At 43.4% G+C, this 20,984-nt stretch overlaps 1 protein-coding gene across 5 annotated transcripts in view; it reads right to left on the reverse strand.

Moving 5' to 3' along the window:
- arhgef38 (Rho guanine nucleotide exchange factor (GEF) 38) overlaps positions 1-20,013 on the reverse strand; it is a 109,483-nt gene extending 89,470 nt beyond the window's left edge. For 2 of the 5 annotated variants that reach the window (XM_072256486.1, XM_072256488.1), the window contains exon 1: positions 19,705-20,013. In XM_072256486.1, the coding sequence (XP_072112587.1) occupies positions 19,705-19,876 (172 nt within the window). In that variant the 5' untranslated portion in view covers positions 19,877-20,013. The remainder of the gene's footprint in view (positions 1-19,704) is intronic. The other 3 variants (XM_072256484.1, XM_072256485.1, XM_072256487.1) reach the window with 3 other exon arrangements.
- Between the last annotated feature and the right edge of the window lie 971 nt (positions 20,014-20,984).

The raw sequence follows: 20,984 nt of genomic DNA on the forward strand, positions 1-20,984 counted from the left end.
TGGAGGAAACAGCTGTCAGTTTTTCTGGTCATCACCTAGGTGAGGAAACCATAGGTATGAGGAAGGAGGGATGCACAAAGGAAAGTGAGTGAGTGATGTTATTTACCTGGATTTTCAGAAGGCCTTTGACAAGGTGCCACGCATGAGGTTGCTTAACAAGATAAAAGCCCCTGGTATTACAGGAAAGATACTAGCATGGATAGAAGATTGGCTGATTGGCAGGAGGCAAAGAGTGGGAATAAAGGGATAAAGGGGCCTTTTCTGTTTGGCCGCTGGTGTTCAGAAACAGAATCGGGATTGGGTTTAATATCACCGGTGTATGTCGTGAAATTTGTTAACTTAGTACGTGTGTCTGAGTGAGGGTGTGTATATTAAATAGTCAGATTAAAAATAGTGCAAAAAGAGAAATAATATTTTTTAAAAAGTGAGGTAGTTTCCTGGGTTCTATGTCCATCTAGGAATCAATGGCAGAGGGGAAGAAGCTGTTCTGGAATCGCTGAGCGTGTGCCTTCAGGCTTGTGTACCTCCTTCCTGATGGTAACAGTGAGAACAGGGCATGCCCTGGGTGATGGGGGTCCTTAATAATGGACGCCACCATTCTGAGACACTGCTCCTTGAAGATGTCATAGGTACTACGGACATCCTTGAAAATGTCTTCGTTGGTGTTGGGGCGACTTATTTTTCATGTCAATGATTTGGATGACAGAATTGATGGCTTTGTGGCCAAGTTTGCAGATTATATGAAGATAACTGGAGGGGCTGGTAGTGTTGAGGTTGCAGGGAGTCTGCAGATGGACTTAGATTAGGAGAATGTGCAAAGAAGTGGCAGATGGAATATAGTGCAGAGAACTGTACGGTCATAGGCTTTGGTAGAAGGAATAAATGTGATAACCATTTTCAAAGTAGATAGAAAATTCAGATATCAGCGGTGTAAAGGGACTTGTGCAGGATTCCCCGAAGATTAACTAGCAGGTTGAGTCAGTGGTAACGAAGGAAAATGCAATGTTAGCACTCATTTTGGAGAATTAGAATACGAAAGCAAGGATGTAATGCTGAGGCTTTATAAGGCAGTGGTCAGACCACACTTGGAGTATCGTGAGCAGTTTTAGGCCCCTTGTCGAACAAAGGAAGTACTAGTATTGGAGATGGTCCAGAGAAGGTTCATAAGAATTATTCTGGGAATAAAAGGGTTAACATATGAGGTGCATTTGATGACTCTGGCCCTGTACACACTGGAGATTAGAAGAATGAGGAGGACATCTCATTGAAACCTATTGAATATTGAAAGGCCTAGAGTGGATTTGGAGAGGATGCTTCTTATAATGAAGGAGTCTAGGCCCAGAGGGCACAGCCTCAGAATAGAGGAATGTGCATTTAGAACAGAGATGAGGAGGAGTTCCTTTAGCCAGAGGGTGGTGAATCAGTGAAATCCATTGCCACAGACGGCTGTGGAGATCAAGTCATTGGGTGTATTTAAAGGTTCCTCAATTGTCAGAGTGTCAAAGCTTACGGGGGCAAGGCAGAAGAATGGGGTTGAGAGGGATAATAAATCAGCCATGATGGAACAGTGGACAGACTCAATGGGCTGAATGGCCTAATTCTGCTCCTATGTCTTGTGGCCTTCTATGTCATGCTATCTGAGCTCATTGGTAAAGGCTCATCTGAAGGAGCACACCGTTGATGGAGTAGCACTCCCCGTGTTGAATCAGCATCGTGGATCCTGTGGAATGGGGAGGGTGGGTGCCTAGCAAAACCTGACACTTCAATATCAGATTGAATATGGTTATAGTATGATAGCAATGTATTCATATGTCCATTGAGCATGTAATAAGTCCTTCAGCCCATGGCATCCATGCCCATTAAAGCTGGTCCCTTGGGGCAGCACAGTAGCATAGTGGTTAGCACAACTCTGTTACGGCACCTGCTGCACAAATTCAATTAACGCCGCTGTCTGTAAGGGGTCCGTACGCTCTCCCTGTGACTGCGTGGGTTTCCTCTGGAAACACTGGTTTCCTCCCAGATTCCAAAGACGTATGGGTTAGCAGTAATTAGTCACATGGGTGCAATTGGGTGGTGTTGGCTCATTGGACCTGGTAATGTGCTGTACCTCTAAATAAATAAATAAATAAAATAAAACTTGGCCCACATCCCTCTAAGTCTTTCCTGTCCATGTGTCTTACCTGAAAGCACATGCCCCCAAGTTAAAAGAGAACCTCGACCCCACTGTTATAAAACTGTTATTGAATGGTCCCCTAGTACGACAAGATGGACTCTTGACCTCACAATCTACACCGCCATGGCCTTGCACCTTATTGTCCACTCACACTGCATTTTCATTGTTACTGTAACTCTTTAGTCTGCATTCTGTATTTTTCTCTTGCACTATTGCAATGAAACTATGATAGAATGTTACTATGGTACAGACAGTACATAAAACAAAGGTTTTCACCTTAACCTCAGTACATATAACAATGATAAATCAATTTACCAAGTTCCTACCACTCCTCTGGCAGCATGTTCCAAACACATACTATCATTTGTGTGGAAAAGTTTCCCCTCAGGTTTCTATTAACTGTTCCTCCTCTTACCTTAAAGCCATGTTCTCTGGTTCTAACAGTAACTAGTAATCCAGAGGCCTAAACTATAGACACAGATTCACGTTAACTGGGAATTTAAATAGCTACCTAATCTGCAGAAAAGTCTGGTGGGCACTTAACACTAACTGCCTTGAAAACCCAGTATGTCCACCTTCCTTTGCCAGTGTGTGAATCCACAAACAGCAATGTGGATGACTCGTGGCCCCTGGGAAGACTCAGCGAGCAGGGATGAGCCTTGCCAGCAAGGCCTACATCTCATCAATGGATACAGAAGTCTCACAAGAGACACAATCCTCTTCCTGCAAAGTGGGGGTTGGTTGAGTGGTGAAGTCCAGAGTTTCGGAGCTCAGCCAAAGCTAGCTAAACCGGTCTTCCCGTTCCTGACAGTATCCAGTAATTCCAAAATAATGAGGACGTGTGAAAATAGAGCAAGGAGAGGATTAGACAGTGACATTCCAGGAGTGTGTCCATAGCTTGAAAGGAGAAGTTGGAGACTCCGGATTCTCCAGAGACCAGGAGAAATAGCATGGGGTACAGAAAGCTGCTTGCTGGCTGAACCTTTGTGTCTTACAAAGATGGCAATAGCTGGAAAAGTACCAAGCAGACCATCTCTGGAGCCATGTTCAAAGTAAATTTATTATCAAAGTAGGTAATATATCACCATATACAACTCAGATTAATTTTCTTATCAACAGTAAATACAAGAAACACAATAGAATCAATGAAAGACCGCACCCAACAGTACAATGTGCAAAAGATAACAAACTGTGTAAATACAAAAAGAAAAAGTAATAATTATTAAAAATCCTGAGTCACAAATAGCCCATCAAACTACTTATTTACAAACTATATATAAATTGTAGCATCATGTATCTCACAACTAATCACCACTCACTTAAATAACCACAATATTCATGCAGAAGATAGAAAGGATGCAGTAAGGATATGAAAGGATGTAAAGAACAACTGACAATAGATACAAAATACTGGTGAACGCAGCCCGCCAGGCAGCATCCATAGGAAGAAGCACAGTTGATGTCTCCGGCCGAGACCCTTCGTCAGGACTAACTGAAAGAAGAGATAGTAAGAGATTTGAAAGTGGGAGGGGAGGGGGTGATCTGAAATGATAGGAGAAGACAGGAGGGGGAGGGATAGAGCTAAGAGCTGGAAAGTTGATTGGCAAAAGGGATACAAGGCTGGAGAAGGGAAAGGATCAGGGGATGGGAGGCCTTGGGAGAAAGAAAGGGGGAGGAGAGTGCGAGAGGAAGATGGAGAGCAGGTAAGGAGTAATTGTGAGAGGGACAGAGAGAGAAAAAAAAAGGAGGGGCCAGCTGGTGGCACAATGAGATCAGCGTCGGATTCTGGAACTAAGGTTCCAGACGGATACCTCCATCTTATATTCCGTCTGGGTAGCTTCCAATCTGATGGCATGAACATTGACTTCTCTAACTTCCATTAATGCCCCTCCTCCCGTTCTTACCCCATCCCTTATTTACTTATTCCCTTTTTTTTCCCTCTCTCTCTCTTTTTCCTCTGTCCCTCTCACAATTACTCCTTGCCTGCTCTCCATCTTCCTCTCGCGCTCCCCTCCCCCTTTCTTTCTCCCTAGGCCTCTTGTCCCATGATCCACCCCTTCTCCAGCCTTGTATCCCTTTTGCCAATCAACTTTCCAGCTCTTAGCTCTATCCCACCCCCTCCTGTCTTTTCCTATTATTTCGGATCTCCCCCTCCCTCTCCCACTTTCAAATCTCTTAATATCTCTTCTTTCAGTTAGTCCTGATGAAGGGTCTCGGCCTGAAATGTCGACTGTGCTTCTTCCTATAGATGCTGCCTGGCCTGCTGCGTTCACCAGTAATTTGTGTGTGTTGCTTGAATTTCCAGCATCTGCAGATTTCCTCGTGTTTACTGATAATAGATTCTGTCTTTCTAAATCAAGCCCGGCGGAAAAGCAGAAATTTTCCATGTTGTTATATTGACTACAAAAAGCACTTGATCTGTCCCACACTCATGGTTAATAGAAACTCTTAATGTATATAAACTACACCCAATACTTGTGAAATTCCTGCAACACCTGATGAAGCATTGGCTTACTATAATCACCCTATTATCAGCCAAAAAAAAACAACCAGTAATATCAAAATAAACCAAGGCATTTTCCAGGGTGACTCTCTAAGCCCACTATGGTTTTGTTTAGCTTTAAACCCGCTCACATATTTACTGAATCAGGCAAAAATAGGGTATTAAATCAGAGACAACTAAATGAATTATACCTTGATTTGAAATTATACACTCCTTCATCTATAAAGCTAAGGCAATTCATTCAAATAGTAGAACGATTTTCTTTTTTTTTGGCGTGTGCCTGCGTGCGTGCGAATCTGTGCGTGTGCGTCTGCATATGTGTGTGTGCGCGTCTGCGTATGTGTGTGTGCGAGTCTGTGATGATGGATTTTTCATAGCTTTTTTCCCCAAGGTGCAGAGCGAGAGAGAGAGAGACCGTGTGGCACGCCACTCCTCTCACAGACATTTTCGCAGTATTTTTCCTTTGTTTTACGAGGTCAAGTTGCGATCTTGACACTCAACCCGGCACGGATGGAAAGTGTGCTCGGGAGTGGACCCGACTAGTTTCAAACCCGGGAACCTCTGCTCCCGGGTCCGGTGCCGATGTCGTCGTGCCACCAGCCGGCCCAGTAGAACTATTTTCTAAAGACATAAACATGAACTTTGGACTGGATAAGTGCGGAACATTAAACATAAAGAAAGGTGCAATAAAGCTGGTAGAATACAAACCAGAGCAGCAGGATACAGTACAACTGATGGATGAATATGAAACGTAGAAGTATCTGAGATATCAACAAGCTAAGACAATAGATCATAGTGCGATAAAAGGAAAACTTTCAACAGAATTTACTTCAAGGCTTAAAAAAAATCTCAACCAGGTCATGCCTTGTTCTCATTGCTACCATCCAGGAAGGAGGTACAGAAGCCCGAAGCCACACACTCAATGATACAGGGACAGCTTCTTCCCCTCTGCCATCCGATTTCTGAATGGAGATTGAACTCAACCTCACAGCTTTTTTATTTCTATTCTTGCACTACTTATTTAATTTAGCTATTTAATATTATATATTCACAGTAATTCAGTTGCTTTCTATTATTATGCTTTGCATTGTACTGCTGCCACAAAGACAACAAATTTCATTACATATGCCAGTGATATTAAACCTGATTCTGATTCAACAGTAAAAATATAATAAAGGGCATAACACATTTGCCGCTATATCCATATTAACGTATTCTTTTGGCATAATATCCTGCTCTGAAACCGATCTGGAAAAATTTCAAAGAAAAATCAGAACTGAAATGACAAATTTTAGAAAAGACTATGTACACTCAAACACACTTAGATTAACACTACCTAGGACAGAAGGATAAAAAGGAATAACAGACATAAAAAGATTACACAGCATTCAGATAAAACTTCTAAGGATACATCTTCATCAATGAAAACAAGATTCAGTACTTCATGTGAGCGTACGCGATTCTGTTAAGTACACACCACAAAACTTAAAATAAAGCTCAACTCACAAAAATGAAGAAATCATCTCTACAGAAGCAAAAGTTAACCAATGCAAGAGCATGACCCTCCATGGAAGACAACCCAGCATCTGAGCAGACTAGACGCTGTCTAGGAAGCATCGAAACCTGGCTCAGAGTTGGAGACCTCCTTCCAGAAACAGAGGGGTTTCTTGTAGCAGTACTGGCCCAGGTGGTAAACACAAAAAAAATTTATCAAAAATACATAATATACGACCAACAAATTCAAGATGATAAATGCGGAAAATGACAAGAGAAACCAGAAACAATCCCACATATTACAGGATCTAGCAGCAGTTTAACTCAACCTGATTATTTACACAGGCACAATCAAGTGCCAAACATTATTTACCAGAATTTTGCTTTAAAATATAAACTCATAAAAGACACCACACCTTATTACAAGTTAAAGCCTGATCCAGCTTACAGTCAGAGTACTACAAATTACATTACGACTGCTCAACTATTACTGATAGGATAATCCAAGATAACCGGCCGGATACATTACAGAATAAACAAGCAAGAGCAACTTAGATACAGCCATCCCAAACACACATAACGTACGGAAAGCAATAAGTGAAAAACACCAGAAATATGCTGAATTAAAAGAGAAAAGACTATGGAACATGAAAAGGGCAACATATATATTGTCCCAATAGAAATATCTGTAACTGATAGCATCCCAAAGTCACTACACAACAGCATTAAACAATTAGGCCTACACAGCAATATTTATGTAAATCTTCAGGAAGCCACAATACTAAACACCACTAGAATAGTCTGAAAGTTCCTAGCAATTGAGAAATGAGTGTACTTGGCTATGCCTGTACCACAGACCAGATTGAGCTGCAAAAAAATAAAAATACAACAATAGTAATAACAATGATAATAATAAATAAGCAATATATAAAAAGAACATGAGATGAAGAGTCCTTGAAGGTGAGTCCATAGGTTGTGGGAACAGTTGTGATGGGGTGAGTGAAGTTATCCCCTCTGGTTCAAAAGCCTGATAGTTGAGGGGTAATGACTGTTCCTGAACTGGTGATGTGGGTCCTGAGGCTCCTATGCCTTCTTCCTGATGGCCGCAGTGAGAAGAGAGCATGGCCTGGATGGTTGGGGTCCTTATGATGGATGCTGCTTTCCTGTTTAGGTGTGCTCAATGGTGGGGAGGACTTTGCCCATGATGGACTTTGCTGTACCAACTACACTCTGCAGGGCTTTCCATTCGATGGTATTGGTGTTTCCATATCAGGCCATGATGCAATCAGCCAATATACTTGCCACCGCACATTTGTAGAAGTTCGTCAAAATTTTAGTTGATACACTGAGTCATTGCTTCTAAGAAAGTAGAAATGTTGTCATACTTTCTTCATAATGGCACTTGCGTGCTGGGCCCAGGACAGGTCCTCTGTGGTGATAACACTGAGGAATTTAAAGTTGCTGACCCTCCCCACCTCTGATCCTCCGATGAGGACTGGCTTGTGGATCTCTGGTTTCCTCCTCCTGTAGTCAATAATTAGCTCCTTGATCTTGTTGACAGTGAGTGAGAGGTTGTTGCTGTTGCAAGCTAGATTTTCAATCTCCCTCCTATATGCTGATTCGTCACCACTTTTGATTGTGCCAACTACAGTAACGTAGTCTGCAAACCTAAATATGGCATTGGAGTTGTGCTTGGCCACACAGTCATAAGTGTAAAGGGAGTAGAGCTGGGTGGTAAGCACACAGCCCTGTGGTGTACCTGTGCTGACGGAGATTGTGGAGGAGATGCTGTTGCCAATCCAAACCATCTGGAGTCTGCAAGTGATGAAATCAAGGATCCAATTGTACAAGGCAGTATTGAGGCCAGGGTCTTGAAGTTTATTGATTAGTTTTGAGGGATGATAGTATTGAATGCTGAGCTGTAGTCAATGACAAGCATCCTGAAGTATGCATCTTCACTGTCCACATGTACCAGGGTTGAGTGAGGAGCCAATCAAATATCATCTGCTGTTAACTTGTTGTGATTTACAACTCTTATGGAGTTGCAAATTGGTTTATTATTGTCAGAGGTACTGAGGTACACCCATACAGATTATTTCATTACAACAGTGCTTTGAGGCAGTACAAGGTAAAACAATAACAGTGGGCAGAATTACAAGTATTGCAGTTAGAGAGAGAGTGTGGTGCAGCCAGATGATAAGCTGCAAGGCCATAACAAGGTCAATTCTGAGGTCAAGAGTCTATTTTGTTGTACCATGCATCATTTAGTATTGTTTCTGTGACTGCTTTTGCACTAATGTCTTGTTTACTGAACAATCTATTTTCCTCTTTCTCTTCACTGTCTTGGATAATTTATATATAGTTTATATTCAGCGCATTGTCAATACCTGCGTGCACGTGATGCTGCTGCAGATAACTTTGTCAATGTATCTGTACATCAGCATGCTTGTGTACATGACAATAGGTTCAACTTCACTTGAAGATAACTGAAGCCCTCGCCTTGTCTTTTCAAGTTCAAGTGTATTGGCATGCAACCACATACTTGTATACAGCCAAACAAAACAATGTTCCATTGGACCAAGGTGTGCAACACAGTACATATAACTCACAACTCAACACATAAAATAACATTACCACAAATAAATTAACAAATAATAAAATATTAAATATATATAAAATAGTCACCACTACATTTCAAGTCCTGAGATCATCAACAGCATTACAGAAATGCAAACTCTTTCTTTAAGGCATCCACTTTGGATACGTATAAACCCCTTATCTCTGATTCAGGATGTTATACTGAGGGAGTTCTGCAGTGTCTTCAGATAGAATGTAAAACTGAGATCTCCTCTGTTCTCAAAAGAATATAAATCATCAAAAGGGTTTGGTTGGTACAAGGGCAGGGAGGGTTTCCCAGATATTCTGGCTAATACTTATCCATCAACCATCTTCAACCAGATAATCTGTTGTTACCAGTTACAGGGACTTGCTTCACTTCCTTGATCACACCATTGATCACTTTTCATTCCAATCAAGCAAGCTGCTTTAAGAAAGCAGAGTCTCTTTGTTGACTAAGATGTACACTCTCAGGTGATGTAAACAATTCTGGGGCAAATACTCTCACCTCTTGCTATGTCAGAGTCTAAAGTTGGGGTCATGCCATCTTCTCGAGCTATGATACCACCGGGTTCAACAGCTACTTCTCTTCGAACCAGTATAGCCATTGATTTTTTAAAATTCTAACTGTGTCCTTTCATGTACAATTTGTTTAATTATGCTTTTCTTGCAAATGTTGTGCCTCTAATCCTATGTGCCTGTGATATTGCTGCAAGTAAGCTTTTTATTGCATAGTGACAATAAACTTGACTTTCACCTTGGTTTCAGTTTGTAATACAGGAGGTGGAGGTTGTCACCCTTCGACACTGGTTGTAATGCCACCCATCGAACTGAGAACTCTTCTTCCATGTGTTGGGTAGATGGTTCTCATCTCAGACTGCCTCTTAGGCTACGTCTACGCTACGCCGGATAATTTTGAAAAGGCCAGTTTCGAGTAAAAATGACAGGCGTCCACACTAAGCGTTTTTCAAAGTATCCCCGTCCACATTAGGCGGATATTTGGGAGAGTCTCCTCCTACTGGGCATGTGCAGGACACACAGAAAACGAGCGAAGAGGAAACAGTATACTTGGTGTGCGTTTGTCCAGTTACAGAGTAGAAAAACTCTAAAGAAAAAAATTCTGAAGAAAAAGCTCTAGTTGCTCTTGGCTCTCGCGCAGGAGGACTTAAAACTAAAAAAAACAGATACTGGAGCGTATGGAGGCAACCGACAGGGAGTTCACAGACAGTATGGCCCGGCTGACGACGAACATTGAAATACTGACTAACTCTGTTGCATTAATAAAGCACCTTGTTAAATGTATAAAACATTTTTAAATAGTCAAAAAAGCTCACTTTACAATTTAACTCTCACGCCTTTCACACCGACTGCGCGTTATAACAACCGTACGGCAGTGCTTGCGCAGTACCAAGCAGAAGCAGAAAAAGCATTGTTGTTGTGGTGTTGTCATGACAGCGTTTTTAAATCTCTCCGTTTACCCCGTACACACTACAACGGATACTAGGCGTTTTCAGATTTATTCACTCTGGAGACCGTTCCTGAAAATCTCTGTTTTCGGGGGATGAAAACGTCGTTTTAGTGTGGACAGAGGGTCAAAACGAAGAGAAAAAGCTTCGTTTTCAAAATTATCCGGCGTAGTGTGGACGTAGGCTTAACATACACTTTGAGAACTGCCATTTGGAGAACAATTGAAAACATTCATACTCAAAGGAATGTTTGACCTACAATAGGTCCCAATTCACACAACGTCAATGAGCACAAAGTGTTTTGTAAAAGTTAGATCTTTGCAGACTTTGGTGCAGAGGATATCATCCCCCAAGCCACTGGAGGAAGAGAAAGATTTTAGCCCCCACAGCCCACTGCTGATGCATGACTGTGTAGCAGGATCCAGCTCAAAAAGTGTCATCACATTGCAGATGACACAACAATGGTTGGCCTTATCAGGAACGATGATGACACGGAGTATAGACAGGAAGTGGAGGGGCTGGTGGACTGGTGTGAGAAGAACAACCCAAGCCTGGTGTGGAGAAGAGAAAGGAAGGTGCAAACAAACCATCCCCCTCTGTGAATACATGGCTCCTCTGTAGAGAGAGAGGAAAGTGCACTAGGTTCCTGGGAGTTCACATCAATGACCTCACCTGTTCCCTTCATGTCACCTCCCTGAACAAGAAGGCACAACTGCACCTCCACTTCCTAAGAAGATTAAGGCAAGCAAAGCTACCCCCCCCCCCAACATCTTAACTGTGTTTTACAGGAGCACTATTGCGACCGTCCTGACAGGTTGCATCTCCATCTGGTATGGGAGCAGTTGAGCATCAGACCAGAAGTCCCTACAAAGTACTGTGAGAACAGCTGAGAGGATCATTGGGGTCTCCCTACCATCCATCGGTGACGTTTATCAGGAGTGCTGCGTACGCAGGGCCCTTAGTATTATTAAGGATCCCACCAATCCATCCAGCATCCTCTTTGACTTTCTACCATCAGGCAGGAGACTACAATGCAAAAATGCAAGAACAATCGGAATGAGAAACAGGCCATTAGGCTTCTAAACTCCTGGAGTATTCGAAGTGTCACCGGTTAATCTGTTCTGTACCTCATCAGACATCCCACCCTGCAAAAACTCATTTCAGGGAGGTAGCACCATCAATTTGTGGGAGACTTCCGGGAGAGGTGGGATGTCTGCAATAGAGTAGCTCCTTAGCAGCTAGCCAGCTAGTTTAAATAACGTTAGCTATGCTAATGAACAAATGACACCTGTTAAACTCACCTCAACACATCTTTTACAGTCCTAACCCACCATGGGCAATAGAAAAGTCACTGTTGCAAACAGTGCAGCGAGCAACATGGTCATTATTTTTGACCCCTAATAGGCAGGGGTACACTTTAGTGTCGTCTGGAGTACGTTTTGTATTTTCTTTTTTTGGAACACTCTGCCACTCTGACTTTTTTTGGAACTCTCTCGCTCTTGCTCTCTCTCTATGGCGCACACTCTCTCGCTCGTAGTCGCTCTCACTCGCGCTTGCTTTCTCGTTCTCACTCTCTCGCACTCTCTCTCTTGTGGTCGCTCTCTCTCACGCTTGCTTTCTTGCTCTGCGCTCGCTCCCTTGTTCTCTGATGCTCGCTCTCAAAAAAAATCAATTTCCGGGACATTGTATATAATTTGCAGGCATCAGGGAGCCACTATTAATTTGCGGGAGACTCCCAGAACTTCCAGGAGAGGTGGGATGTCTGCCTTATGATATTTATAATTAATGCACTTTAGTTTGTCATTTATGTATGATTCATCTGTAGATTTTATCCTTACCTTCATAAGTTATTGTGTGTTATTTATGTTATAGGCTTTACACCCTGGTTCGAAGAAACGTCATCTCATTTCTAAGACAATAATGCATGTAGTTAAATGACGATAAACTTCACTTGACCTGAAGAGTCACTGGGGAAGGGTGAGGTGGTGTGTCAGTTCAGAATAACTACATTTCCCAGCTGAAAAGATAGAAGCCGTTGATGTCCAAACACACATTGTTACAGTCTCATGAGCGGTTACAGCAAACACAGGAGCGGTTAAGAGCGATGCTCCATTTACACAGGTACTGAGCACTATCCCAGAGGATACATTTACTGTGACAGAACTGCATTAGGGGTGCGAATGAAACCTGGATCCCACAGGGAGAGTATTTGGAATGTAATCTCTGGAATTTAAGAAATTGTCTTGTGATTGAAGCTGAAGAAAGGAATTAGTGGGGCAGATGGAGAGATGGCATAAGTTCAAAAGTTTGGAACTGGGAATGGATCCAAATGCTCAAACCAGGGTGGAATTGGAAAACACACAACACAGACAGCGGGAAAGGCTCAGAACTCTGCAGCAAGAAGGTCAGATGTCAACATACTGAACGTCCTGTCCTGGGACCAGCACATAGGTGCAATCACAAGTAAGATGCACCAAGTGTCTTTACTTTCATAGAAGGTTAAAGAGATTCAGCATGTCAGTGAGTACTCCAAAAACTTCTGTAAATCTACTGTTGAAAACGTCCTGAACGCTGGTGTCACGGTCTGGTATTTCAGGACATACGCCAGTGATATTAAGCCTGATTCTGACATAACAATTCAAATGTGCAGGAACACAAGAAGAAATGGAGAGCGCTCAGCCCAATACATTATGGACATATCCCTCCCCACTATTAGTAGTACCTACAGGAGGCACTGCATCAAGGCGGCCACATCCGTCGCCAAAGGTCCCTACCATACTGACCGCGTGGCTGCGAGAAATTGCAGAGATGTGGTCACAGTTCAGCATATCATAGAAACCAGCTCCCTCCATGGGATCTACCTACACTTCCTGCTGCCAGAATAAACAAAGACCCCACTCACTCCAGACATTCTGTCTTCTCCCCGCTCCTGCTGGGCAGAAGAAAGAAAAACCCAAAAGCAAGTTCCACTGGGATTAGGGACAGCTTCCGCCCCACTCTTATAAGAATACATGATCAGATGGACTCTAGACCTCACAAAGTATCCAGCACTTTATTGTTTACCTGTACTGCACGTTCTGTACAAATATATCACTTTATTTTGCACTTTCATTTTTTCTCTTTTATTACCTCAATGCACTCTAGTAATGAATTGATCAGTATGAACGGTGTGAAGCTTTATGCTGCACCTCAGTATGTGACTAATAAATTTATCAACTTTTTTGTTCTAACTGAACTAATTGAAACAATTTGTTTAATTGTGTCCCTTCTTGTAACACTTAATATATAATTTCTGTTTCTCTGTTTATCTGATGCTCTGAGCCTGTGACACTGCTTCAGGTAAGATTTTCATTGCACTTGTGCATACATGGACTTGTGCAGAATGCAATGGACCCACCTTTAATTTTGGTTGATTTTAAATCTGAGCCTGACATATTTCTGATTACTGAAATGGATTGATGGATATGTGGCAATGGTTCACCCACAGGAGTTGTGTCACAAATCAGTTATAACGTCATTAAATTCAGTAACAATCAGGAGGCTCAACAGAACATATTCCTATTGGTATGTTCAGGCTTCAATAAATGGTTGGGACTGCATAGCATATGGGCATCGGTCATCAATACTGTTCTCTCTCAAAGCTAGCTGCTGGAGGAACTAAGTGAGTTAATTAGCATCTGTGAGGGGAGAAGAGTGAAGGAATTGTCAGCATTTTTGATTGAAACTGGTGCTTTATTACTTTGCAGTTGTGGATTTGGTTCTGCTTCTCTGAAGGACCTGGAATGTTTTATTAAGTTAAAGTTATAAAGTTTTGTAAGAGGATATTTCAGGAATTTAATGACATTCCACAAAAACAGAAAAGGCTGTAAACTTATAAACGTCATCGAAGGCATTTCTTAGAAGAGCACCCAGCTTTTATCTGGTAGAGGTCATGGGTTTGGTTTAGATGTCTTCACGAAGTGGCTGCATCACAGCCCGGTATGGAAACACCGATGCTCTTGTACGAAAAACCCTACAAAAGTAGTGATGTGGCTACTCCCCACCACCGAGCACACTTACACAGCGCATTGTCGTGGGAAAGCAGCACCCATCAGCAGTGGCCCCCATCATCCATGCTATGCTCTCTTTTCACTGCTACCATCAGGAAGATGGTACAGGAAACTCAGATCCCAATTCACCAGGCTCAGGAACACGTATTACCCCTCAACCATCAGTCTCTTGAACCAGAAGGGATAACTTCCCTCACCTTCACTCACTCCAACGCTGACCTGATTCCACAACCTATGGACTCACTTTCAAGGACTTTACATCTAATTATTTATTATTATGTTGTATCGCACAGTTGCCTGTTTATCCATTTTTTCATTGATTCTTTGCATTTGCTGTGAATGCCTGCAAGAAAATGAATCTCAGGGTGGTATAGCGTGACAGATATGCACATAGATAATGAATTTACTTTGAACTTTAGTGTAAGAATGATTACTTTGCCTGTTGCTCCTGCATTGGATAATTAATAATAAATCAATGGCCTTCTGACTCCCCATCACGTGAATCTGTGACAGCTCTCTACTCAAACATCTATAATTTGTAAACAATGTCACTGATGTATGCCTATATAATGCCAGCATAAACCATGTCATCCCTCTATACAACCTAACCGTGGAGCAGATTCATTTAGAGCTGCCAGATGTAACATGAGCATATGGAACCATCTTAGTGAGCAACTTAGCTGGCACGGATGAGTTGTTTGAAGAGCCTCATTCCAGTCTGTACTACTCTATAAACCCCTCCTTATTTCTGGAATCCAGGCACCCGTCCAGATCCGGTGTCAAATTCCAATTCCCCCATCAATGACAACTACACCTTCTCTTGACAAAATTCCAAACACTCTCCTCCACACTCTTGCTCTTTAGCACACACTCATTCGTTGATCACCTGCCTAATATTGTGTACGTGGTTTGGTGACAGAACCTAATTCATAAGTGTGTCTGGGGGCGTTACCAAAGTAAAGATGCCACATAAATGCAAATCAGCTATTTTTCTGCAATGCAGTTTAATTTGAATTGTATTCATTCCTGGTTATGTCATTAGAGGAAGGGTGTGTAAGAGGGTGCAGGAGAGGTTTACCAGGTTACTGCCTGAATTATAGATAAAGATTAGCTTTATTTGTCAAATGTACATCGAAACATTGAAACATACAGTGAAATGCACTGTTAATGTCAAGTACTGTAAAATTAGCAAGGATTGTGCTGGGGGAATTCCACCAAGTACTGGCATGCTTCCAGCGCCAACATGACGTGCACACAAATGACTAACCCTGGTTTTGAAATAACATGATAGAAGTCCGTGCAGTTACAGGGATGGTGTACACACGCCTTACAGACAGCAGTGGGAATCGAACTGAGATTGGGGGTCACTGGTGCTGTAAAGCGATTGCGCTAGCCACTGCTCTATCGAGCTGCCCTAGGGAGAGTGTGATGTGAAGAAAGGTTGACAAACTTGGGCAGCAGAGGCTGGGAGGTGGTGGGGAGACCTGACAGAAGTTTATGAGAGGGATAGATAAGAGTACGCAGCCAGTGTCTTTCTCCCATGTCAGAATGTATAATTCTAGAGGGCATACATTTAAGGTGAGGAGGGGCAAGCTCAAAGGAGATTTGCAGAGCCTATTTTCTTCCCCAGAGAGTGCTGGCTGCCTTGAACGTGCTGCCGTGGCTGGCTAAATTGGTTTATTATTGTCACATGCACCAAGTTACAGTGAAAAGCTTGTCTTGCACACCATCCATACAGATCAATTTATCAGACTGAAGCACTGAGGTAGTACAAGGTAAAACTAACAGTGTGCAGTGTACACTGTTACAGTACAGAGAAGGTACAGGGCAGATGGACAGAAAGGTGTAGGGTCAAACTGAAGTAGATTTCGTTGTGACCTTGCCCTACACCTTCTCTGTGGAAGAGTCCATCTTAATGTACTAGTCAAATATAATAGAGACGCTTAGAAGCCCCTTAGGCATATGAATGTGCAGAGAATGGACGGATAAGAACATAGTGCGGGCAAAAGGGGTTAGTTTAATTAGATCAACGCAGCACGGTGGGCCACTGGACCTGTTCCTTTGCCGAGTTGTTCATTGCTATGTGAATTTGTCCCAATAACTTCAGCAAAAGCTGAGTTCCTTGTATCGCAATGGGCCTGACACCATGCTCTCAGGAGGAGCGCACGGTGAAGCACCTCCTGTGCAAAGCATCTGGGCGGTAGGTCACCTTGGCGAGCAGATATCAGTATCATTTGGTTGAACTGTGACTGCTTCCTTGCGGGCTGGTTTACTGTTTCACTCTCGTTCTGAGCACGACACAAATGCAAACACAATTGCCGCTCACAAGCAGTGAAACTTTAAATTAAAGGACACAAGTTTAATAAACTGAAGCAGGCAGCCCAACAAAATAAATCCCCTGAGCAATTCCTGGAAAGTGCGAACATTCTAAATAATTATCAACCCACTGCTACCATGACATTTCTCTGGTGCCTATAGTGATTTGTGAATTGTGCTGTCGGTCAGGTAAGAATGAGCTTTGGAAAAATGCACCTGTTCCTCAAAACTATTCACACATTACATCATGCGCTCTGCTATGCACCTGTTGGCTCAGGTAAATCTGAATCCATATGATATGGGCTGTACCAGAACAAGGAACAGGCTCTGATTACACAGTGACTCACCCGAGAATGAGCTCATCTTTAACCCTCTGCTGCGCCTCTGCCATGCATCACTGAATCACTTGCCCGGACTTACAGGAGTACGGGTGACAACTCCCAGAAGCACAAAGAGTGACTGGATACAATGAATAACTGAAATTTCTTTAAGAGCAGGGCTGCACTTCACAGCATTGAACAGGACCCAAATCCTTGACATTTTGACAGCAAACAAATTATGGATTTCTTTGGCCAGAGGGTGGTGAATCTGTGGAATTCATTGCCACAGACAGCTATGGAGGCCAAGTCTTTGGGTATATTTAAAGCAGAGGATCAGAGGCACTTGATTAGTCAGGTCATCAAAAGTTATGGGGAGAAGGCAGGAGAACAGGGTTGAGTGTGATAATAAATCAGCCTTGGTGGAAAGGCTAGCAGACTTGATGGGCCAAATGGCCTAATTCTACTCCTACGTCTCATGGTCTTAGAAGCAGTTCAGGCTCCAGGTCTGAATAATAAATAGACAAAGTCCCATCTATCAGCACCGGGACCATAGTCCTCCAAACTTCTCCTATCCATGTACTTATCCAAATTTCTCTTAAGTATTGCAATCAAACTTGCATCCAATACTTCCGCTGGCAACTCATTTCACACTCTCACCATCTTTGAGTGAAGAAGTTCCCCCTAATGTTTTCCTTAAATATTTCACCTTTCACTCTTAACCCATGATCTCTATTGCTTGTCTCATCCAAACTCAATGGAAAAAGCTGGTATGCATTGACCCAATCCATACCCCCCATAATTTTGCATACCTCTGTCAAATCTCCCCTCATTCTCCTACACTCCAGGGAATAAAATCCAAACCTATTCAACATTTCCCTATAACTCATGCTTACCAATAATCTCCTTGTAAATTAACTTTCCAAATCACTAAACCACTTTATAAAATTGTACACCAAAATAACTTGAGATGTTTTTTGTTCATTTAAAGCTTAAGTTAATACCCGAACTACGCTCAGTCGTCACTTTATTAGGTACCTCCTCTACCTCATAAAGTGGCCACTGAGTGTCTGCTCGTGGGCTTCCGCCGCTGTAGCCTATGCACTTCACGGCTCGACGTGTTGTGCATTCAGAGACGCTCTTCTGCACACCACTGTTGTAACACGTCTATTATTACTGTTGCCTTCCTGTCTGCTTGAACAAGTCTGTCCATTCTCCTCTGACCTCTCTCATTAACAAGACATTTTGCTGCTCACTGACTGTTTTCTTTTGTTTTTTGCACCATTCTCTGTAAACTCATGAGACTGCCGTGAGTGAAAATCCCAGGAAATCAGCAGTTTCTGAGATACTCAAACTATCCCATCTGGCACCAACAATTATTCCATGGCCAAAGTCACTTAGATCACATTGTTTCCTCATTCTGATGTTTGGTCTGAACAACAACTGAACCTCTTGACCATGCCTGCATGCTTTTATGCAATGAGTTGCTGCCACAAGATTGGCTGATTTAATATTTTGCATTAATGAACAGGTGTACAGTTGTACCCAAAAAGTGCCACTGGGTGTATATATAAATACAATCATATCCTCAAAGTACCTCTGTACAAAAGATCATCTTTGGATAATGCTAATAGAGATTCATGTTTTTAAAGGAAGTGTTTGCATTAATAACCCTGCATTGTTAATGTTTGGGAACTTCATAACCAAAAAATGGCTATTCTGGGGTCTCTGCAGTGTGCGAAGGAAGTTATCTAGGAAACTGGAATAACTCCTTGCTCTTTAGCAGCTAGTCCTCTACCTACTTTGAATGGATCAACACATCTCAAGAGATCTGAATCAGAAGGGAGCAGAAATCTTAAGAGGAGGATGTAGAGATGGGGATAAGGAGGGGTCTGATAAAAAGGTGAGGATGTTAAAGACGCAGTACAGACTGGACCCAAGTTAGCAGGCACGGACAGCAGAGAGTGCTCAGTTACTATGGGAGTGTGACCCCATGGCCCTGGGCCCTCCACTCACTCCCTGTATAAAACACACACAGATTTAATTCCTCTTATTACACAGTGAACCTACTGTAAGACAGAACCGCAGGAGGCTTAGAGCACCACCCTTGGCACCCGATGTTGGTGCTGTAAGCTCCACAACACACCCACACACAAACTCCGGACCCCTAGAACCTTAGAGCTTGGGGAACTGGCAGACGCCAGCCTAGGGAGCTTGATGGGAATAACTTGTGTTTATTCCCTCCCTTGATTCACTTTAATCCACTCCCCTTCTCCCTTTGCTCCTCTGTTTGTCCTTTTCCTTCTCCTCACCCTCTCCCTTCTCCATTCTTGTCTTCTCTCCCTCGCTTAATCTTCCTCCTCTACCCACTCTTCCTTTTCCCTCACCCTTTTCATTTCCTGTCTCCCCTTCTCTATCCCCCTTTCTCTCTTCCCTCTGCTCTCATCAATTCCATTCTTTCTTCCCCTCCCCTTCTATCCCTCTCATCCACTTTCTCTCTCCATTCTCCCCTTCTGCTCTCCCTACTCTCATTTCTCCCCACCCTCCGCTTCTCAGTCTCCCAGTCTCATTTCTCCCTCCTCAATCTTTACTCCACACATTCTCTCCTCTCTTCCATCTTCCTCGCCCACCCTAATCTCTCCCCTCCTCTACCTGACTTTTTCTCAATCCCCTCTCTCCCCATCTCCCTGCTCATGCTCTCTCTCATTTCCCCCTTTTCTCCCTTCTTGGCCCGCTCTCTGCCCTGTTCTTCCCGTCTCCTTTTTCCTACCTTTCAGCTTCTGGCTGTACTCGCTGCGATCGGACTGGCTCCTGCGCAGGTTGCTGCCCTTCTCCTCCTCTGCCTGCGCGATGATGGTGTCGGTGCGGCGCCGCTCCAGCATGTAGAGCCTGGGTTTGAAGAAGCCGAGGTTCTTGCGCTTAGGACCCGCGCCGCCCTCCATCGCCCCGCTGCTGGAGAGGAATGCCTCCCTTCACCTGTGCACACACAGCGGCTGCTCGCCCGGCCCGGCCCGGCCCCTCCCACTCACACAACTCCGGCTAACTTCACCTGCAGCGCGCTCCCTGTCGTCACCGCTCAGCCCCGTTCCCGGCTTTGTAAACTTCGATTTGTATAATGTTTCATTTAAATAGGAAAAGTGTTCCTAGAAAAAAAACTCTGCTGTCAGCAACAGGGTGGCGACGTCAACGGGACGGCTGAGCAATTAAAATTTAAAGGGATAAACATTTTCTTTAAAGTTATAGACTCTGAGGGTTATGTCAGAATCAAAGTCAGGTGTATTGTCACTATTCAGAAATCTGGTGTTGGAAGGGAAGAAATCCTCGGCGTTGACCGTGGGTCTTCTGGCCGTGTATCTTTCCACGATGGTAGTGATGAGGAGAGGACATGTCTTGGAAGCTGAGGTTTGCCATCTTCCTTCGCCTTTTGAAGATGTCCTGGATGGTGGAAAGGCTGGTGCCCATGATGGAGACGGCTGAGTCTGCAATCCTCTGAAGCCTTTCCCAGTCCTGTTCATCGGGGTCTCCATACCAACCAGTCAGAATGCTCTCTATGGTACACCTGTAGAAATTTGCTAGTATTTGGAGACATACTAAATCTCCCCAAATTCCTAATGGATTTTAGCCACTGGTGTGCCGCATTTGCATCAATATGTTGGGACCAGGATAGACCCTCTGAGATGTCGACACCCAGGAACTTGAAGCTGCTCACACTTTCTGCTGCGGACTCCTCAGTGAGGGCCAGTGTGTGTTCCCTCAACTTAACTTCCTGAAGTCCAGAGTCAGTTCCGCACACTTACTGAGGCTTTGCGCAAGGTTGTTGTTGCGACATAATTCAACCACTCCTCATTCCTTCTCCTCTCCTGTACACCTCATCACCATCTGAGATTTTCCCAACAATAGTCGTGTCGGTTAATTTATGGATGGCATCATAGAGTCATAAGCAGTGAAGCAGGCCATTTGGCCCACACGGCCCATGCTGACCACCCACCACCCATTTAATTTTCGTTCTTCTCACATCCCCATCAACTCCACCCCCGCCCCCCAGATTCC

Source organism: Mobula birostris, chromosome 4 (genome assembly GCF_030028105.1).
Source record: "Mobula birostris isolate sMobBir1 chromosome 4, sMobBir1.hap1, whole genome shotgun sequence".
Taxonomy (NCBI): domain Eukaryota; kingdom Metazoa; phylum Chordata; class Chondrichthyes; order Myliobatiformes; family Myliobatidae; genus Mobula; species Mobula birostris.